General features: G+C 38.6%; 1 protein-coding gene across 1 annotated transcript; it reads right to left on the bottom strand.

Moving 5' to 3' along the window:
* Positions 1 to 1,465: 1,465 nt before the first annotated feature.
* Positions 1,466 to 6,585, bottom strand: LOC139697673 (zinc finger CCHC domain-containing protein 10-like). Its single transcript, XM_071596491.1, has 3 exons — positions 6,369 to 6,585; positions 6,064 to 6,240; positions 1,466 to 2,701 (listed from the first exon to the last, which is right to left on the bottom strand). Exons 1-3 carry the CDS (start codon positions 6,404 to 6,406, stop codon positions 2,404 to 2,406), a joined length of 513 nt encoding a protein of 170 aa, XP_071452592.1. The 5' UTR covers positions 6,407 to 6,585; the 3' UTR covers positions 1,466 to 2,403.
* Between the last annotated feature and the right edge of the window lie 9,344 nt (positions 6,586 to 15,929).

Genomic DNA, 15,929 nt, shown 5'->3' with positions numbered 1-15,929 from the left:
TTTAAATTAACGATTCCTTCTCACAAGGTATTCTCCCAACACATTTTAAGACTGAGAAAGCCAATCTTATTTATAGAAATAAAGGCAGCAAAAACAGCCCTAACAACTAGAGACCAACTCCAACACAATCAGCATTCACAATATCATTTTTAAATTGACTAGCACATCACTTGAGAAAAATTAATTCATTATCACATCATCAACATGTGTTTATCAAAAACAGATCCACTTAGGGGACCATAAACTTCATTTTGACATATCTTGATAATAAAGAGAAAAGTGGATCCTTTCTTAGATCTAACAAAAGCTTATGACTCAATTGATCATAGCATTTTCAATAAAAAATTGCATTGCAATAAAATAAGACTGGTACTCAAAGGTTGCAGATTGAGTCTCTCTCAAATGATTGCGAGGTCTTTTGTACACGCCTGAACTGACTGTGAGTACAGTTAAAGAGACACTATAACAGTCAAGTTGTTTGGCATACATTATCACAAGCAAATCCAAAGGAGTGCCTCACAACTGCATTATTGGTCTATTAATTTTTTAATTTGCATGAATGACCTTGCCTAAGTTTTAATGAAAATACATGGAACTGAACTAATCTTATATGCTGATTATACCAATGCATTAGTTCCTCCAACCTCCATCAACAAAATTAACTTCGCCATTTAACTAGATTTTCATTCAATATACATAGATACAATGATTGGCAAATGTTTGCATGAATGTGCCATATGTAACAAATATTGGTATGCAAATGTGGGAGGAATTGGAAATATACCATATTTTCATGGATGTTGCAGATGTCTGAATTCAATTAATCAAATTTTGAACCAAATCAAATATCATTCAATTTTCAAATTGAATGTTAAAGCTTTGTATGTCCCTAATTTTAACAGGATGTGAATATTTTTGGAACATCTGATGTTTTATGACCATGATGGTGATAATTGACAAACTACACTGCATTTAAGTTCAAGTGAAAGGGTGCCAAGGGAAGAAGTTTTCTGTTGGCTATTGTTTGCTTTAATTTTTCAATGATTTTTTAATGGTTTGTTCATGGGACATTAGAAAGGCATATGAATTAGAATTCTCATGCAGTAAATCACACACCAGTCAGATTGGGAGACCGATGACCAGTGCAGTACATGGAAACGAGCAGATTTGCCTTTCGACCATCAAGAATCTGTTTGACCCAAGCAAGGCCGCACAATGAACTTCCAAAAGGTGACCACTCACCCGAGCCCATTTGGGAACCAAGGGCATTGACCAAAAATTACAAAGCTTTGAGGATAGGCATGTATTCTCTTACCAGGGGAAGAGGATTATCTATTCAGGAAAATCCAGCATGAGAATCAGTAAGTGCTGACAAGGTCCTCTTTTTCAACACTACTCGTCAGTTTAAAAATCCTTGTGATTAGCACCAGTGAGGTCGGCTGATGGCAATAAATGGTACACAGCATTTAATTAGAAAAGATTTATATAGGATTTCAGACTGCATTCAGACATCTTGTACATTGACTTGTCACCTCCAGAAAAATGACTCTGCCCCAAAACCACTTTCACCGGAAGACACTTAAGGAGTGTGACTGGAAATCATTCAAATCAAACACATAGCAAAACTAAAAAAAATAGCAGCTTTGTACATCAAGACACTACAGGAATGAGAGTGTAACATCTACTGAATAAATACAGACGGTTTGGATCTTAAATGTAATAAAATATTCTCATTTTTTGTAAAAAAAATTAAAAATTATGTATAACCAATATTTGATATTCATGGAAGTTGCTTCACATGGCATTATGGAATATAATCATTTAAACAAACAAACAACAAATATGACGCCATGCATGAAAATGAATTTTGACAGTTGAGTATTGCTGACTCCAGATGATTTGAGGCCACAATTGTTTCTGCATACACTAGCAAAGGTAGCGTGTGACAGTACTTCCAACAAAATTCTTGGTGCAATGCAATTTAGCACTGCTCCAAAACTTTGACAATGTATTTTTACCAGGCTTTTTCCTAGCCCAAGTAAAGATTGATGCAATGATTAATCACACTCATGGAGGATTAAAAGCAATGTTTCTTAATCCACTCACTTCTACGCGAGAATTGGGTCAATCAATTGAAAATTTTGTGTAAGAATATGTTAAATTCTCTATATACAATGCTAAAAATATATTTTCAATAATAAATAAGTTAATTCAGGAATGCAAGAAATAACCAAATATTAATGAAAGAATGAGTTTGTACATGGCCACAAAATGAAGAAAAATCATTCATTGAAAAGCGCATGCTTGAAGGAGGGAGGGAGGGAAAGAGAGAGAGAGACATGGTATTTTTTGCCCCAAAGGCAGCTGATCACGCACGCACATATTCACAAGTTTTCCAAATCATTAATTACAACTTTTATTCCTGGATCCACTCATTATCACAACATGGCTTTTCATTTTGCTGACGTGATGCTCACTGCCACTTGACGACGAAGACGACAAACTGCTTGAGGAAGAGTCTGAATCACTCGTGTCGTCACTGCTTGACTCACTTGATGACGAGTCGCTGCTACTGGACTCCTCACTGCTGCCGCTCGACTCATCACTGCTGCTGCTACTGCTACTACTACTGCTGCTGGAGCCACTCCTGGCCTTTTTCTTTGTCCTGGCAACCTTCTCTGCACTCACTTTAGTGGCTTTCCTGTGCGAGATAAAATGCCAGCAAATTGGATAAATGAGACACCCTGAACACACAGCAGACATATTGGCCCAGCAATATGAACCAAGAGGAATGCTAATTTCCAAAGTGCTCAAAAATTGTCACCCATGCCCAAGGTAGGAGCCAGATGAACGGTAGAAGTTTCTCAGGGAGGCAGCTGCGAAGAAACGTGGCAGCGATTTGGTTGATGGGGTCACCTTAAAAACACTATTGAGGAAGGCAACAGTAGGCCACATGAATTACTTATCCCGAGAATATATGAATGACATGGAGTAATAGTCCAAGCAACTATGCGATTCCACCATGCGAGTCATGCCACGGAAGTGGGAGAGGTTAGGTCTTCATGATCATCATCTCATGAAACCATTTTGAAGTGAACTGTCTCCTCCTCCACCAAGTAGTTTTTGCCCTTTGCAGTTAGTTTCCTGACTCACTTCATTCTTATTCAATTCTTTGCACTTTCTTCTATCTAACTCAGTGTTTAAAAAGTCCATTTCCTTTACTCGGCTATTTTCTTGAGTCATCTTCTTTATAATCCATGGTTCCCTTGTCATTTTCCTATTAACTATTCCCATAATTATGCTTGCAACTTTTGATGACCCTTTTAGATATGTTCAATGTATCTTTCTGCCACTTTACCCACATTCTTACCCTCCCGCATCACTTTTCCCTCTCGTCTTTTGGTAGTCCTCTCTTTTTGTCCCAGATCTAATCTTCCCTGCTTTGTCCTCTTGAGTCTCACATCTCAATTTATTACCACCAAATTAGGATTTGAATCTGAACATACAACCTGTCAATATATTCATCCATACTATTACTTATTAGTACAGAGATACTCCATACCGGTCAAGATTTTTGGTTACTTTTCCTACTAATAATTATTTTCATTTTTTACATAATTTTTTATTGTTGACTTTTTCCCCCGCTGATATATAATACTGAAAAACTATTGCTCCAGTTATCCCCACTATCTTTCCTTCTCTTATTGCACAACACTAAAATATTAGCTCATTTCCTCTTTTCATCTCTCGCTTTATATTCTGTAATTTTACTGCCCTTAACATTGTCCTAAAATTCAAAGTTCCTATTCAACTGACGAATTCCATCTCCTTCTGTGCTGCGATCGTCATCTCACAGAAGCCTTGCATCTCCTGCTGAAGGGCACAACACACGGCCGATTGTCTTGAGTCGTTGCCAGGACTCATTTTCTCTCCCCTGTCCATCATAAAAATCATGGGATTTATAATCGAGGTGGTTTCCTGTTGCCTTCCTCAATAGTGTTTTTATCGTGACACCATCACTCAATGACCGCCCCACTGGGGTCAGATGCTTTGCCTCCCTACCTTTCGACTGGCTCCCAACCTTCAACCTATTTGGCATGCTTGGCCCTACCAGGAGCAAATATCATTACCCCCGCCAGTACAGCTCTAGTCATCATAACTTTAGGGTCATCGCAATGCACAAGCCCTTCCACCATGTCAAGGTTGTAGTCCATGGGGAGGGACAGAATATAAAAGGAAAAGAAAGTTGATTAGAGTAGTACTAAGAAATTTGTGGTTGGATTTGCAATCAGATACAATGCATTCATTGAAGGCATATGAGCCCCCCAAAACAGAATCCATGAGAGCACATGGCATATTCTAGGAACTGATTACACCAACGAAATTGATTATGTGCCAGTGTCCAGAAGGCATTTCTGGTCAGTTCAAGATGCCAAAAGCTTCAGAGGACCAAATAGTGACAGCTATCACTGCCCCGCTACTCTATAAGGGCAAAGATAATAGAAAAGATAGCAAGAGTTCTGATAAGGAGACTGGGAATCAGATAATGGAGACTGATTTTTCAGGAAATGGGTGGAAATTTTAAAATGAGAAACATGAAGCATGTCAATATATATTACAAAGAAACACCAGAAATAATTCCCAAAGATACCATCTCAGGAGAGGGGACAATGGTATTCTTGAAAGAATAAATGGAGATGCAAAAGGTTCAGCTAGTGGAGGGAAACGAATCAAAACTATGATATTTTATGTTATAGCAGGTAGACTGACGAAGGAATATCAAACAATTGAGGTGTAATTGGCAAGGATAAGACGATTGTTCGAGATGATAGGTATTCTTTTGAGGGAGGAGCAGAATAGTTAAGGAGAGGTGTAAAATGAATCTGATTACGAGGAAGAGAACAAAGTAGAATCAGAAGTTCAAATATTAGACCATGTAGATAATGTGAAAATGTCATAAGGCTTAAAAATTAAAAAAAAACACCACAGGATAACCAGCTGGCCGAGCTACTGGAACAATTATATGAGACTAAATCCTTTTCTGTATTCCCAAATATCACATCTGGATGAAACAAACTATACCTGAGGAGTGGATTACTAGCATAATACGTAAGAAAGGAAATAAACTGGATGGCAGCCATTACAGATGCATAACACTACTAGACCCTGACATCAATTATTAATGAAAAGTTATATCAATTATTTGTAAATGCTAAGGGGAATACCAATGTAACTTCCGACTAGAAAGAGGCACCACTGATCATTGTTTTGTTTCGGATAGATTAGAGAAATGTGCTATGAGCAAGACTCGGACCTCCACATCTTATTTGTGACTATCAAATATGCCTTTATGTGCAACGGGGATTTCATTAAAAAATAATTAGGCAGCCAATATGGCCATGATGTCCATAAAAGCAAAAATTAGGCATAATGCATGAATGAGTGAATCATTCACATTGAATCAGGGTGTTAAACGAGGTGAATAGTTGTCAGCCAGACCCTGGGTTACGTCACTATACCATGTTCCTAGAAATATGGATCAGCAAGGAATAACATATTGAACAAGCCAATGACAGATTCAAGTCTACAAAAGAGCCCAGCCGATAACCAGCTAAAATGGACCAAAGGCAAAACCAGTAAAATTCAATACATGATACATGGCTCAAGAAGGAAGCAAGAACACACGCCTCGATCGAATACAAGTATGAGATAGGACATGCTATGCAAATAGTACGGTAAATCAAACACATTAGCCAAAAACATTTAAGTGTCATTATTTAAATAATGCCCGTTGCTATTTATTTATGATGATTTTTTGGTAATGTCAGCCAATGTAAAAGACATTTGTGCTCTTTCTGATGGCCTTGGAATAAATAAAATTATCACTACAACCTTGAGACTTGTATCACACCTTTAAACACCTGTCTTTATTTGCGAAAAATCAAATTCTGTACTTTTGGTGATGTATATTAAACATTCATAATATCTATACTGGTTCTCACGAATGTGCTGCATTAGTAAATAACAAAATTAAACAAATGTTCCACTTCACTAAAAACTTACGCCTTCCCAACTTGTGATGATGAACCTTCTGGGGCTTCTTCGAGCGCCTTAATGCGTTTCTTTAATTGAACTGTTCTAGATGATCGATGAAGGTACTTCCTCTTTCCAGTGCATTCGTAGGTCCAGTGTCCATATTCCAGGCATTTTTGACATCGAACTCCTTGTGGATACGCAGCACTGTAATTTGGAATCACATCATGAAAATTCGTGATATTACTTGAAGAACTACGTTAAGTTGTAGCAATGCGAATATCTTAATTCTCCGAGTGGAAACGACCATGGAAATAACTACTATTGTAACTCACTTTTTCTTGTCCAGTATTTTGTTCGTGCCGATAGTCATTTCGCTTCCGAAACCTTCGTGTGATTTCCGTGCTAACTTGAACACAACCCTGTTTACTCTGTTTTCAGGAAGTCGATCTTGCCGGAATTTTGAGAACGCGTTCCCACGGTAAAGAATAGTAAAGAACAACAATCAAAGACAACCATACATTGGCTGGCATGACAGTCCTGATAATGAACGCGACCAATCAATGGCAAGTACAATTTGACCAATAGGAAGCTAAGGTAAAGGAGTATCAATGGCGTCCTTCAGGCGGTAGATACGAAATGGATCGTTTCTGACCTTTCTTTGTTAGATGATGTTGAACTTGAATATTTATGTGGATACTTATGGACATCATGGATTATAAGTTTCAAAGGAAATATATATGCGTTGTTTGCCATTACGACGAATCTTTCCATTTTGTGGGGTAAGTTAAATATCACAGCACCTAAGGTTTTTCTCCTTGTGCCCATCATTTGTATTTTATGTTGTGTATATGTTGACACCGTATCTTTTCTTTGGAGTTATCTGGTTCTAGCATTATTATCATATTTTCATATGAAGGATCCAAACTACCAATGTATGCTGGAATACGAATAATTAATAAGACCTCAGCTGGGAAACAAGCAGTTCTAAATTTATTGAATAAGGTCAATTTTGTGTTAAATTATCTTTGTTCTAATGATTTATCCATCCCAACTCTAAAAGCATTCGGTGACGCTTCTCTTTGATATGGGGTCAGGGGAATATTTAAAATTTTGTTTATTTAACGCGCATATATGACATTTTTTTGTTTTAGTTCATTTTCGCGTCTTTCTTTCGTATTATCTGATTTTTCTAGGCTTTCACTTCCCCCAAATGCAGTTTCTCTCAAGTTTCTTTGCCAAAATAATCTTTTAAATGCTCGATTATTTAGATTTTATCTAGATTAGATGGATGTTTTGTCTTCGTGGGCAATGGAATTGAAGCATGTACTATGCATTCTATCAATGTGGATACACTTTCAAAGACATTTTTTCAAGATCAAGGTGCATCCAGTCTCTTAAATATTTATTGTGGCTCATTTCTGCCACTCCGGTCTTAGATACAAGCTAAATATTTCCCTTGGAGACATCTGGTTTTCATGCTATAAGCGGGTACCAAAGTAGGTGATTTTTTTAGAAAAATTACTTTCGAGAATTTCAGTCTAGTGGGCTATGAATCATAAAGCATCGGTAAAGACTTTTCTTATATTTGCACATGGAATAAGCATTGACAAGTAAATTTTCCATGGCCATTTATGCTTTTCTAGAATTTTAATGGAAAATTCCACCATTCAATTCACTGGCAATGGGAAGTATGCGAAGAGGATTACTGGTAGGTAGCAGTGGTAGTGGAAATGGATTTTCTAAATCCATGCTGGGAGGTTGATAACAGTTTGTGCGATTCAAGGTATGATATTAATTGAAAATAAAAAACTAATTCAAAAAAATTATCGAATTGATTAAATATAGATATTGGTCAGTAAGAGCTCATGACCCCTCCCCAGACTACAACCTTGACGTGGTGGAAGGGCTTGTGCATTCCGATGACCCCTAGAGCTGTGCTGGCGGGAGTAATAAAAATTGCTCCTGGTAGGGTCACCCATGCCAGATAGGTCGAAGGTTAGGAGCCAGACGAAAGGTAGTCCACGCAGCGTCTGTTCCTCAGTGAGGCGGCTGCAATGGCGTCTGACCCCAGTGGGGCGGCCAGTAAGTGATGGTGTCACGTTAAAAACACTATTGAGGAAGGCAACGGGAAACCACCTCAATTATCATTCCCTAGAAAAATATGATGGACAATAGAGATATTTTGAGTCCTGGCAACAACGGGGCTCGGCCCAATCGGCCGCGTGTCGTGCCCGGCAGCGGGGGAGGCAAGGCTAGACAGAAGACGCAGGAGAAGAAGACGAAATTAGTTAGAATAGGAACGTGGAATGTTAGGACAATGATGAGGACAGGGAAATTTGAGAATGTTAAGCGAGAGATGGAAAGGGGAAATATAGATATTTTAGGTCTATGCGAGGTGAGATGGAAGGATAGCGGGGATTACTGGAGTGATAAGTATAGAATAATATACAGCGGCGGGGACGAGAACCAACGAGGGGTTGCCATTGTATTAAATGAAGAGGTAGGGAGAAGCGTAGTCAACATAGAGCAGGTAACGGATAGAATACTACTAGTGGAGATAAAAGCAGAACCGACGAACTTAGTTATTATTCAGGTATACATGCCACCGGGCAACCATAAGGAAGAAGAGGTCGATAGGATATACGATCAGTTAGAGGACATGATCGCGTGTGTTCCTGCAGGGAAACATTTGATAGTGATGGGGGATATGAATGCGACGGTAGGCGAAGGAAGATATGGTGATGAGTTGGGGGACTACGGTTTAGGCACGAGGAATGACCGCGGGGAGAAAGCAGTTGAGTTCTGCAGGAGACAGGGGTTAGTCATCACCAACACTTGGTTTAGACACCACAAAAGACAGAGGTATACATGGAAAATGCCAGGTGACTCAGGAAGAAGATATCAGCTAGATTATATCCTGGTTAGACACAGGTTTAGGAATAGTGTGATAAATTCCCACAGCTTCCCGGGAGCGGATGCGGACTCAGACCACAATTTAGTTGTTATGAAATGTAGCGTGCGTTTCAAAAAGGTAAGGCAGGGGCGGCGAGTTAGAAAATGGAATGTAGAAGCGTTAAATGGGTTGAAAAGGAAGGAATACAAACAGGCGGTAGAGGAAATCATGGAGGATGGTGAAGGGCTTAGTACTATCGAAGAAAAATGGGAAATGATCAAGAAGGGGTTGTCTAAAGCCGCAAAAGACCCGTTGGAACCGTTAACGCTAAAAGGACTAGGAAACCATGGATCACGGATGAGATGATTACAAAGATGGATGAGCGGAGAAAATGGAAGAATATGAATACAGAATTAGGCAAAATGAAGTACAAAGAGTTGAACAATAAATTGAGGCGGGCAACAAATAAAGCAAAAGAAGCATGCCGGCCCCGGTGGCGGCGGGGTAACGTCCTCGTCTGCCATTCAAAGGGTCGCGGGTTCGATTCCCGCCTGGGTGAGTTTCCCTCCATCTAGGGCTTGGGTGTTTGTAAATGTGACATTGTTATCGTTGTTGATAGTTCGATGTAAAGGCCTAAATGTGCTGTTTTCGGACTTATACTGAATAAATAAATAAAATAAATAAAGCATGGTGGAAGATGCAGTGCGAGGGTATGGAAAGTCTGCAGAGGAAGGGTGAAATTGGTGCGCCGTACAGCAAAGTTAAATCGTTATCGGGAAGTAAGAAAGGAAGAGCTATGCTAACAGTTAGAGATAAGGCGGGTAAGGTAATAGTTGACGCAGGAAAGATCCAAGAGAGATGGAAGGAGTATATAGAAGAACTGTATGGTAAAGAACTCAGACCAACAAAGTTAGACATTGAAAAAGAAAATGACGTAGAGGAGGAAAGCTTAGGTCCAGGCATACTAGACCATGAGATAGAAAGGGCATTAAGGGAGATGAAACTAAATAAGGCCGTGGGGGTAGATAACATTCCCGTGGAACTTTTGAAATGCTTAGGAAAATGTGGGAGGAAGAGGCTATATGGGCTGCTCCGTAGTATTTATGAGGAGGGAATCTGGCCGGAAGACTTTGTGAGATCAGTTTTACTTCCTATTCCTAAAAAGGTAAAGGCCACGTCATGTGAGGACTATAGGACAATTAGTTTGATATTCCACGCAGCTAAAGTTGTTCTCAGGATCATAAACAAAAGGATAGAGAGTAGGGCAAATGATTACTTAGGGGATGATCAGTTTGGGTTTAGGAAGGGGAGAGGTACGCGTGATGCCATTGCAGTAATGAGATTATTAATCGAGAGGAATATAGAACACAACCAGGAGGTATTTGCCTGTTTCGTAGATTTCGAAAAAGCATTTGATAGGGTGAATTGGGAAAAACTAATGAGTATATTGCAGAAAATAGGAATAGATTGGAGGGAAAGGAGGCTAATCCGCAACCTGTACATGTCTCAGACTGCTCAGGTGCGGGTGGGAAACGGGGAGTCAGGATGGCCAGTGTAAGGCAGGGTTGCCCATTATCACCGTTGCTGTTCAACCTGTATGCAGAGGAAATGATTAAAGAGGCATGGGAAGAACTCGAGGTAGGAATGAAAGTGGGCGGGGAATTCGTAAAATCAGTTAGGTTTGCTGATGACCAAGCCTTAGTTTGTCAGTCAGCCAAGGGGCTGCAAGCATTGCTGAGTGAATTGGAAATTCAGTGCGACAGGTATGGGATGAGAATCAATATTAAGAAAACAAAGGTTATGCGATTTTCTAGGAAGAAAAAGGCCAAGCTTAACATTAAAATAGGAGGGCAAAAACTAGAGCAGGTAGAGCAGTTTAAGTATCTCGGTAGTGTTTTGGACCAACACGGTCAAAGTAGTAGGGACGTAAGGAGAAGAATTGCTCTAGGCAAAGAGGCTTTCACAAGGAGGAGGGAGTTGATGACGGGGACTCTGAGTAAGGATGTTAAGAAAAGACTCGTAAAAACTTTGATATGGAGTGTAGCTATGTACGGTGCGGAAACGTGGTCATTGAAGCAGGAGGATAGACGTAGATTGGAGGCTTTTGAAATGTGGGTGTGGAGAAGAATGGAGAAGGTGAAATGGACAGAGAAGAAAACAAATGAGGAAGTACTTGGTATGGTGGGCGAAGAGAGGGGTTTGTTGGGAGAAATCCTGTGGAGGCAGGAAAAGTGGATGAAGGGGGTATTGACCGGCAGTGGGATGTTGAAGACTGTGATAAAGGGTAGAATGTTGGGAAAAAGAGGAAAGGGAAGGAACAGGATAGGGATGTTGGACGGGATGAAGGGAGGAAGAAAATACTCAGAGATGAAGAGGGACCTGATATAGAGTAGGATGATGGATTTTGTGTTTTGTTAGGAGTAATAAAATATTTGTTTGGTAGTTGTGTCCATCCAAAAACCTACCTTTAACGGTAGATTACCTTAAAAAAAAAAAGAGCTCATATGCTGTTTACTTCCTTTACCTATGTAAAAGGGGATGACTTTGGTGCTTTTAAGGGATGATGGAAACTGACCAAGCCTAAGAGATTCATTGACAAAGAATAATAGAGGGGGTTTAAGGACATCAAAGGATTTTTTAATTATGATAAAAGGAATTCCATTCGGACCAGTGGTGTACTTATTTCCCAATTTGTTTAAGATATTAGTTAATTCAATGTTAGAGCATGGGCGGAGATATAGGGAATTACATTGGCTTGATGTTTGTCTAAGTATTTAAGTAGCTTTCTGTTATCTTCCTCAGTAGTGTTTTAACACTGACCAATCACTTAAAAGGCTGCCCCACTGAAGTCAGGTGTCTGTAGCTGTGAGTGTGGGGAAAGATTCTGCTCTGAAAGAGGATTTATTATTGGTCCTCCGGGTACAGCCTTAGGGGTCATCAGAACGCACGAGCCCTTTCACCACATCAAAATTTGTAGCCCATGGGAAGGCGGTCATTAACAATCCATCCATTTAATCTAACTTCCGGTAATTATTTATTAATTAAATGTGGACTCTGAATTTGGTTTGTCCTGGCAAAGCTAATTTCTCTGAGTAAATATTTTTCATCCTTTCATCCACAGTGGGCAAGTTAATTTCTGTGCCAGGGACAACCTATTTCCATAGTTATGGAATATTTTCTCCCAGGCACACCCTCAATTATAGCCTCCAATCGATCGTATAGCTTATTTCGTTCACCCTATTCTTACTAGTTGATAAGTACACCTGAATAATAGCCTAGTTCATATTTTTATCTTTTAATTCTACTTATTGTCGAGTTCAGTATAAAATCGTAAACACCCATTAAAAGTTACTTTTCGTAATTTGAAAATATGAACTGCATTGGGAAATGCTTACCGAACATCCTTAATTGCATTTAAAGAGCTCAAAGTTCGAAACTGGAGCCATGGAAAGCGCGCTTATTGCATTCCTCGTTAGGTGTCAGTGCAGGAAAGAAAAAATAATTGCAGAGCGGAATCCAAACGTATTCAGTGTGCCACTATGATATTGGCCAGTAGGAGCAAGGTAACTGGAATTACTATTTAGTCGATAGACGCTATCTTTGGTATGTGCCAATGATAAATTGGTTGAAACAATATGGGGAATATTAGAACTTAATTAAAATGTAGTTTTGAACATGTTTTTGCAGCTTTCATTTAGTGTTGGTTATTCAGTCGAAGTTGCTAAGATTCTTCGTCGTTTCTTTTTATGTTAATCTTCGATTGTTTGGCATGCGAATTTAATTAATTTGAAGTGTATTCAAAGGCAACAGAATGTAATTAAAATCCTCACATGTGACATTGGCTCAAGTGTACTTGTTGATACTGAGAATTTTGCTTCAGGAAGACAAATTTTATGCACGCATCCAATTCTTGTTTGGAGTCTGTTCTCTAGGTATAAATCCGTGTTGCGTTTTATAGAAAGTCAACATTCTTTATAGTCGACTTCGTGCTTTGCCAGAAAAGTATTCCTCATTTATTTAGGGGAACTTATTTTTGGGTCAGCATTAGTGCAATGTATAAATGTTCCTACCTATTGGAACTATCAAAATTTTCTTTAATTTAATGGGTGCAGTTAGGTCCAAAGAATAGACCAGGTTGAGTCTAGAGAAATTGGGCTCAAGAATGACTGAATCATGCAACTTGAACCAGAATCGCAAGGAGAGGACAAAAATACGGCGTTGAGGCATAGTTATGTGCAATTCAGAAATGCGCTGAACCATTTCTTAGCATTTCACTTGACAGTTGGCAATATAGCATATGTCCTTTTCATCTTCCTTGGCCATTTTCTTAACATCCTGTCTTATAATGTGGTTGACCTTGATTAATGTTACGGTATGATTTTTGTTTAGCTGCTCCATGGGAAAATAATTTTGATTATACCCGTCATGAAAGACCCTTGGAATCGGGAGGCAAGGGGGTTGTAAAATTTCTGAACACTTTCACTCGAAATCTTGGGTCGTTTCTTTGTCAAATTTCTGTACCACTGATGTTCATAGCGCTTAGTAGCTCAAGATAGAGAAATGTAGATTTTAGTTCTTTTTGGGCCGACAAACAATCGAAAACTATGTCTCTACCTTGAAGCACTTTGTGGGTAATGCGGACCTCAGTTCCAAGTTAAATCAACTTTATATCAGCCATTGAACATGGTCAAAATTGCAGCTTAACCTATTGCAACTTATAATTGGAGTGCTGGAGGGAATTAAATGAGATTCTAAGGGTGGCTTCATTTCGGAACATTGTTACAATATGATGTCGCATTTGGGGGTTAATTCAATGTTACAAGGTAGTAACCTTTTGCACCTGCATGCAATTTTGCTAAAATGTAACCTGTTACTAGGGATCTGCCTCAACAACTTCCCCATTGGGAGTTCGTGTATGAAGTTTTTCCTAACAGGCAGATAATCTTTTGAAACAGACTCCAAATATTTGGAGTGTTTCCATAATAGTGAAATTGTATTATAATTACCTGCTTAGTTCTGATAACCTGCATATTTCTAAATGGAACTAACTTGTTCTTGGTGACTTAGGAAGAGTTCAGTTGGTTTACGAGTTTGTCAAGCAAGAACATTTGATTGAATAATATAACAGCTGAAATGTAACTGCCTTTGGGAATTAGATTAAATAGAATTGACAAATTCAAATGACGACTGTTGCAGGAATGTTCGATTTATGCGTTATGACAACAGTAGAAAAAGATTTATTTAGAAACTATCTGTCCATTGGTAATAAGGTCGCCCACTTCATCAAAAAAGCAAGGATGATTTCTAGTTGGTCTTCTCAGTAGAGATTCATTGGTGATTTCCCATTTTTCTTATTTGGAGGTTATTCATCGTTGGATAATTAAAATGTGTTTTGCTGTCTTAATAATATTATTGCTCATCTTTTTTGAATGAAGAAATGCTGAATAATATTCAGGTGACTGGTTAAGTTTACGAAATGAAGCTTTGCCTGCAACAGAAAGTTTGGCAATTGCAGGAGTTAACTGTGCTTTTTCATAGTTCTTAAGTTCTTTGCCATTCAGTGTAATCATAGGGATTGGAAAATCAACTAGAAAGGAGAACTTGCTTTAGAAATGGTTAGAACTGTCATCCATGAAGTCTGCACGAAAAAAATTCAGCAACTCTTCCTTGGAGAGCAAGAATTTGAGGTATTCTGCATTATTCCATGAGAATACTTTCTTAATACAATACCTATTAGTAACAGACCTTTAATTTAGAATAACATTTGCTTAAATTGTATGGTAATCAGCCATTCCAACATCAAGCATACAAATGTATTTTTCAAATTATTGTAATTAGTCAGGATGAGCTTAGTACAGATCTTTCTCATCACCAAATTTTCAGTGATCATAGTGTGCATGGTCATCTTATTAATCCCAATTTGATTTGCGATCATGTGGACAGCAAACAGATTGTCTGAATTCTGCATTTAGGCACCGGTAAAGGAAATATTGCTGCTTGTGACATAATACGACTGTGAGCCAAAATAGCAATGTACCCATTTTTTTGGAAACTGACAGACAAATGTAACACTTGTAGTTTTGCCCTTGCAAAACATTAATTTCTTAATTGGCCAACAAGTGTTCGCAAATGCAGAAGAAATCAGGCTCCGATTTTGCTGGAATGGCTTCAAGTTTTAGAATTTTATGACTCAAGTATTGAAGATAATGGAATTTAACTAAAAGTACACAGTTTGTGCCACATGGGTGGCCTGATTTAGCCGAGGTCGAGGGTGAACTTCCAAGAAAAATGAAAGTTCTCATTTTGCATTGTCTGGCCAAAATAAAGGATCTACAAAGTTCAATTTTGATAATCCACTTTGAGATTCTAAAAGATAAATAATCAACTTTTGCATCTTTTAATTGGTATGTCTGGATATTATCCATAGGGTTATTGAAAAGGTTCCTGTTGCCCAATTGCTTGTTATAAATATTCTATAAAGTGAGTGGCACTCTAGTGAGAGAGCAAGAATTACTGGGTGACTTAATCTATAATGTGTGGGGTTCTCTTCTGGCAATTTTTTTGGACTTACACGAAACCATATTAATCGCACTCATCTGGACTAGACGCTGCATGTATGGGAGGATTCCCATTCTTTCCAGTCAGAGATTTAGTCAACTCTGTTGCGTACCACCAACAAAGAGTTCTAGAAACTATTCAAACACTTGGTGGCATCACTTCTCAGCTACACTTCTTTGCACCAGACATTCTGTTGAGATAGCTCACACGAACATTTGATGCCAGTCTTGGAGTCATTCTGAGAGTATAACAATGGTGTCTTGTAAACTTAATGGGCTATTAATAGTCTTTAGATCCATTGGTAGTAAATTGTCAAAATTCTTAACTTAAATCATTTTCATACTGACTTGGTTTGCAAATCTTTTATTTTCTTAAAAACAGCTTCTAACCTTTTACCATGACTATCGACTAACTGTAAATCACATGTCACAAGTGAACACAA

Source organism: Hetaerina americana, unplaced genomic scaffold (genome assembly GCF_022747635.1).
Source record: "Hetaerina americana unplaced genomic scaffold, ioHetAmer1.1.p SCAF_8, whole genome shotgun sequence".
Classification (NCBI taxonomy): domain Eukaryota; kingdom Metazoa; phylum Arthropoda; class Insecta; order Odonata; family Calopterygidae; genus Hetaerina; species Hetaerina americana.
Note: the sequence above shows the minus strand (reverse complement) of the source record. Positions and strands in the feature narration are given on the sequence as shown.

What these genes read in the sequence shown, in the direction of transcription:
- LOC139697673 (XM_071596491.1), bottom strand. Translation starts at nt 6,406, where the DNA reads ATGACTATCGGCACGAACAAAATACTGGACAAGAAAAA. An exon ending in AAAATACTGGACAAGAAAAA is followed by an intron (nt 6,241 to 6,368) that starts GTGAGTTACAAT and finishes TCCAAATTACAG; the next exon opens with TGCTGCGTATCCACAAGGAG. An exon ending in TCATCACAAGTTGGGAAGGC is followed by an intron (nt 2,702 to 6,063) that starts GTAAGTTTTTAG and finishes TATCTCGCACAG; the next exon opens with GAAAGCCACTAAAGTGAGTG.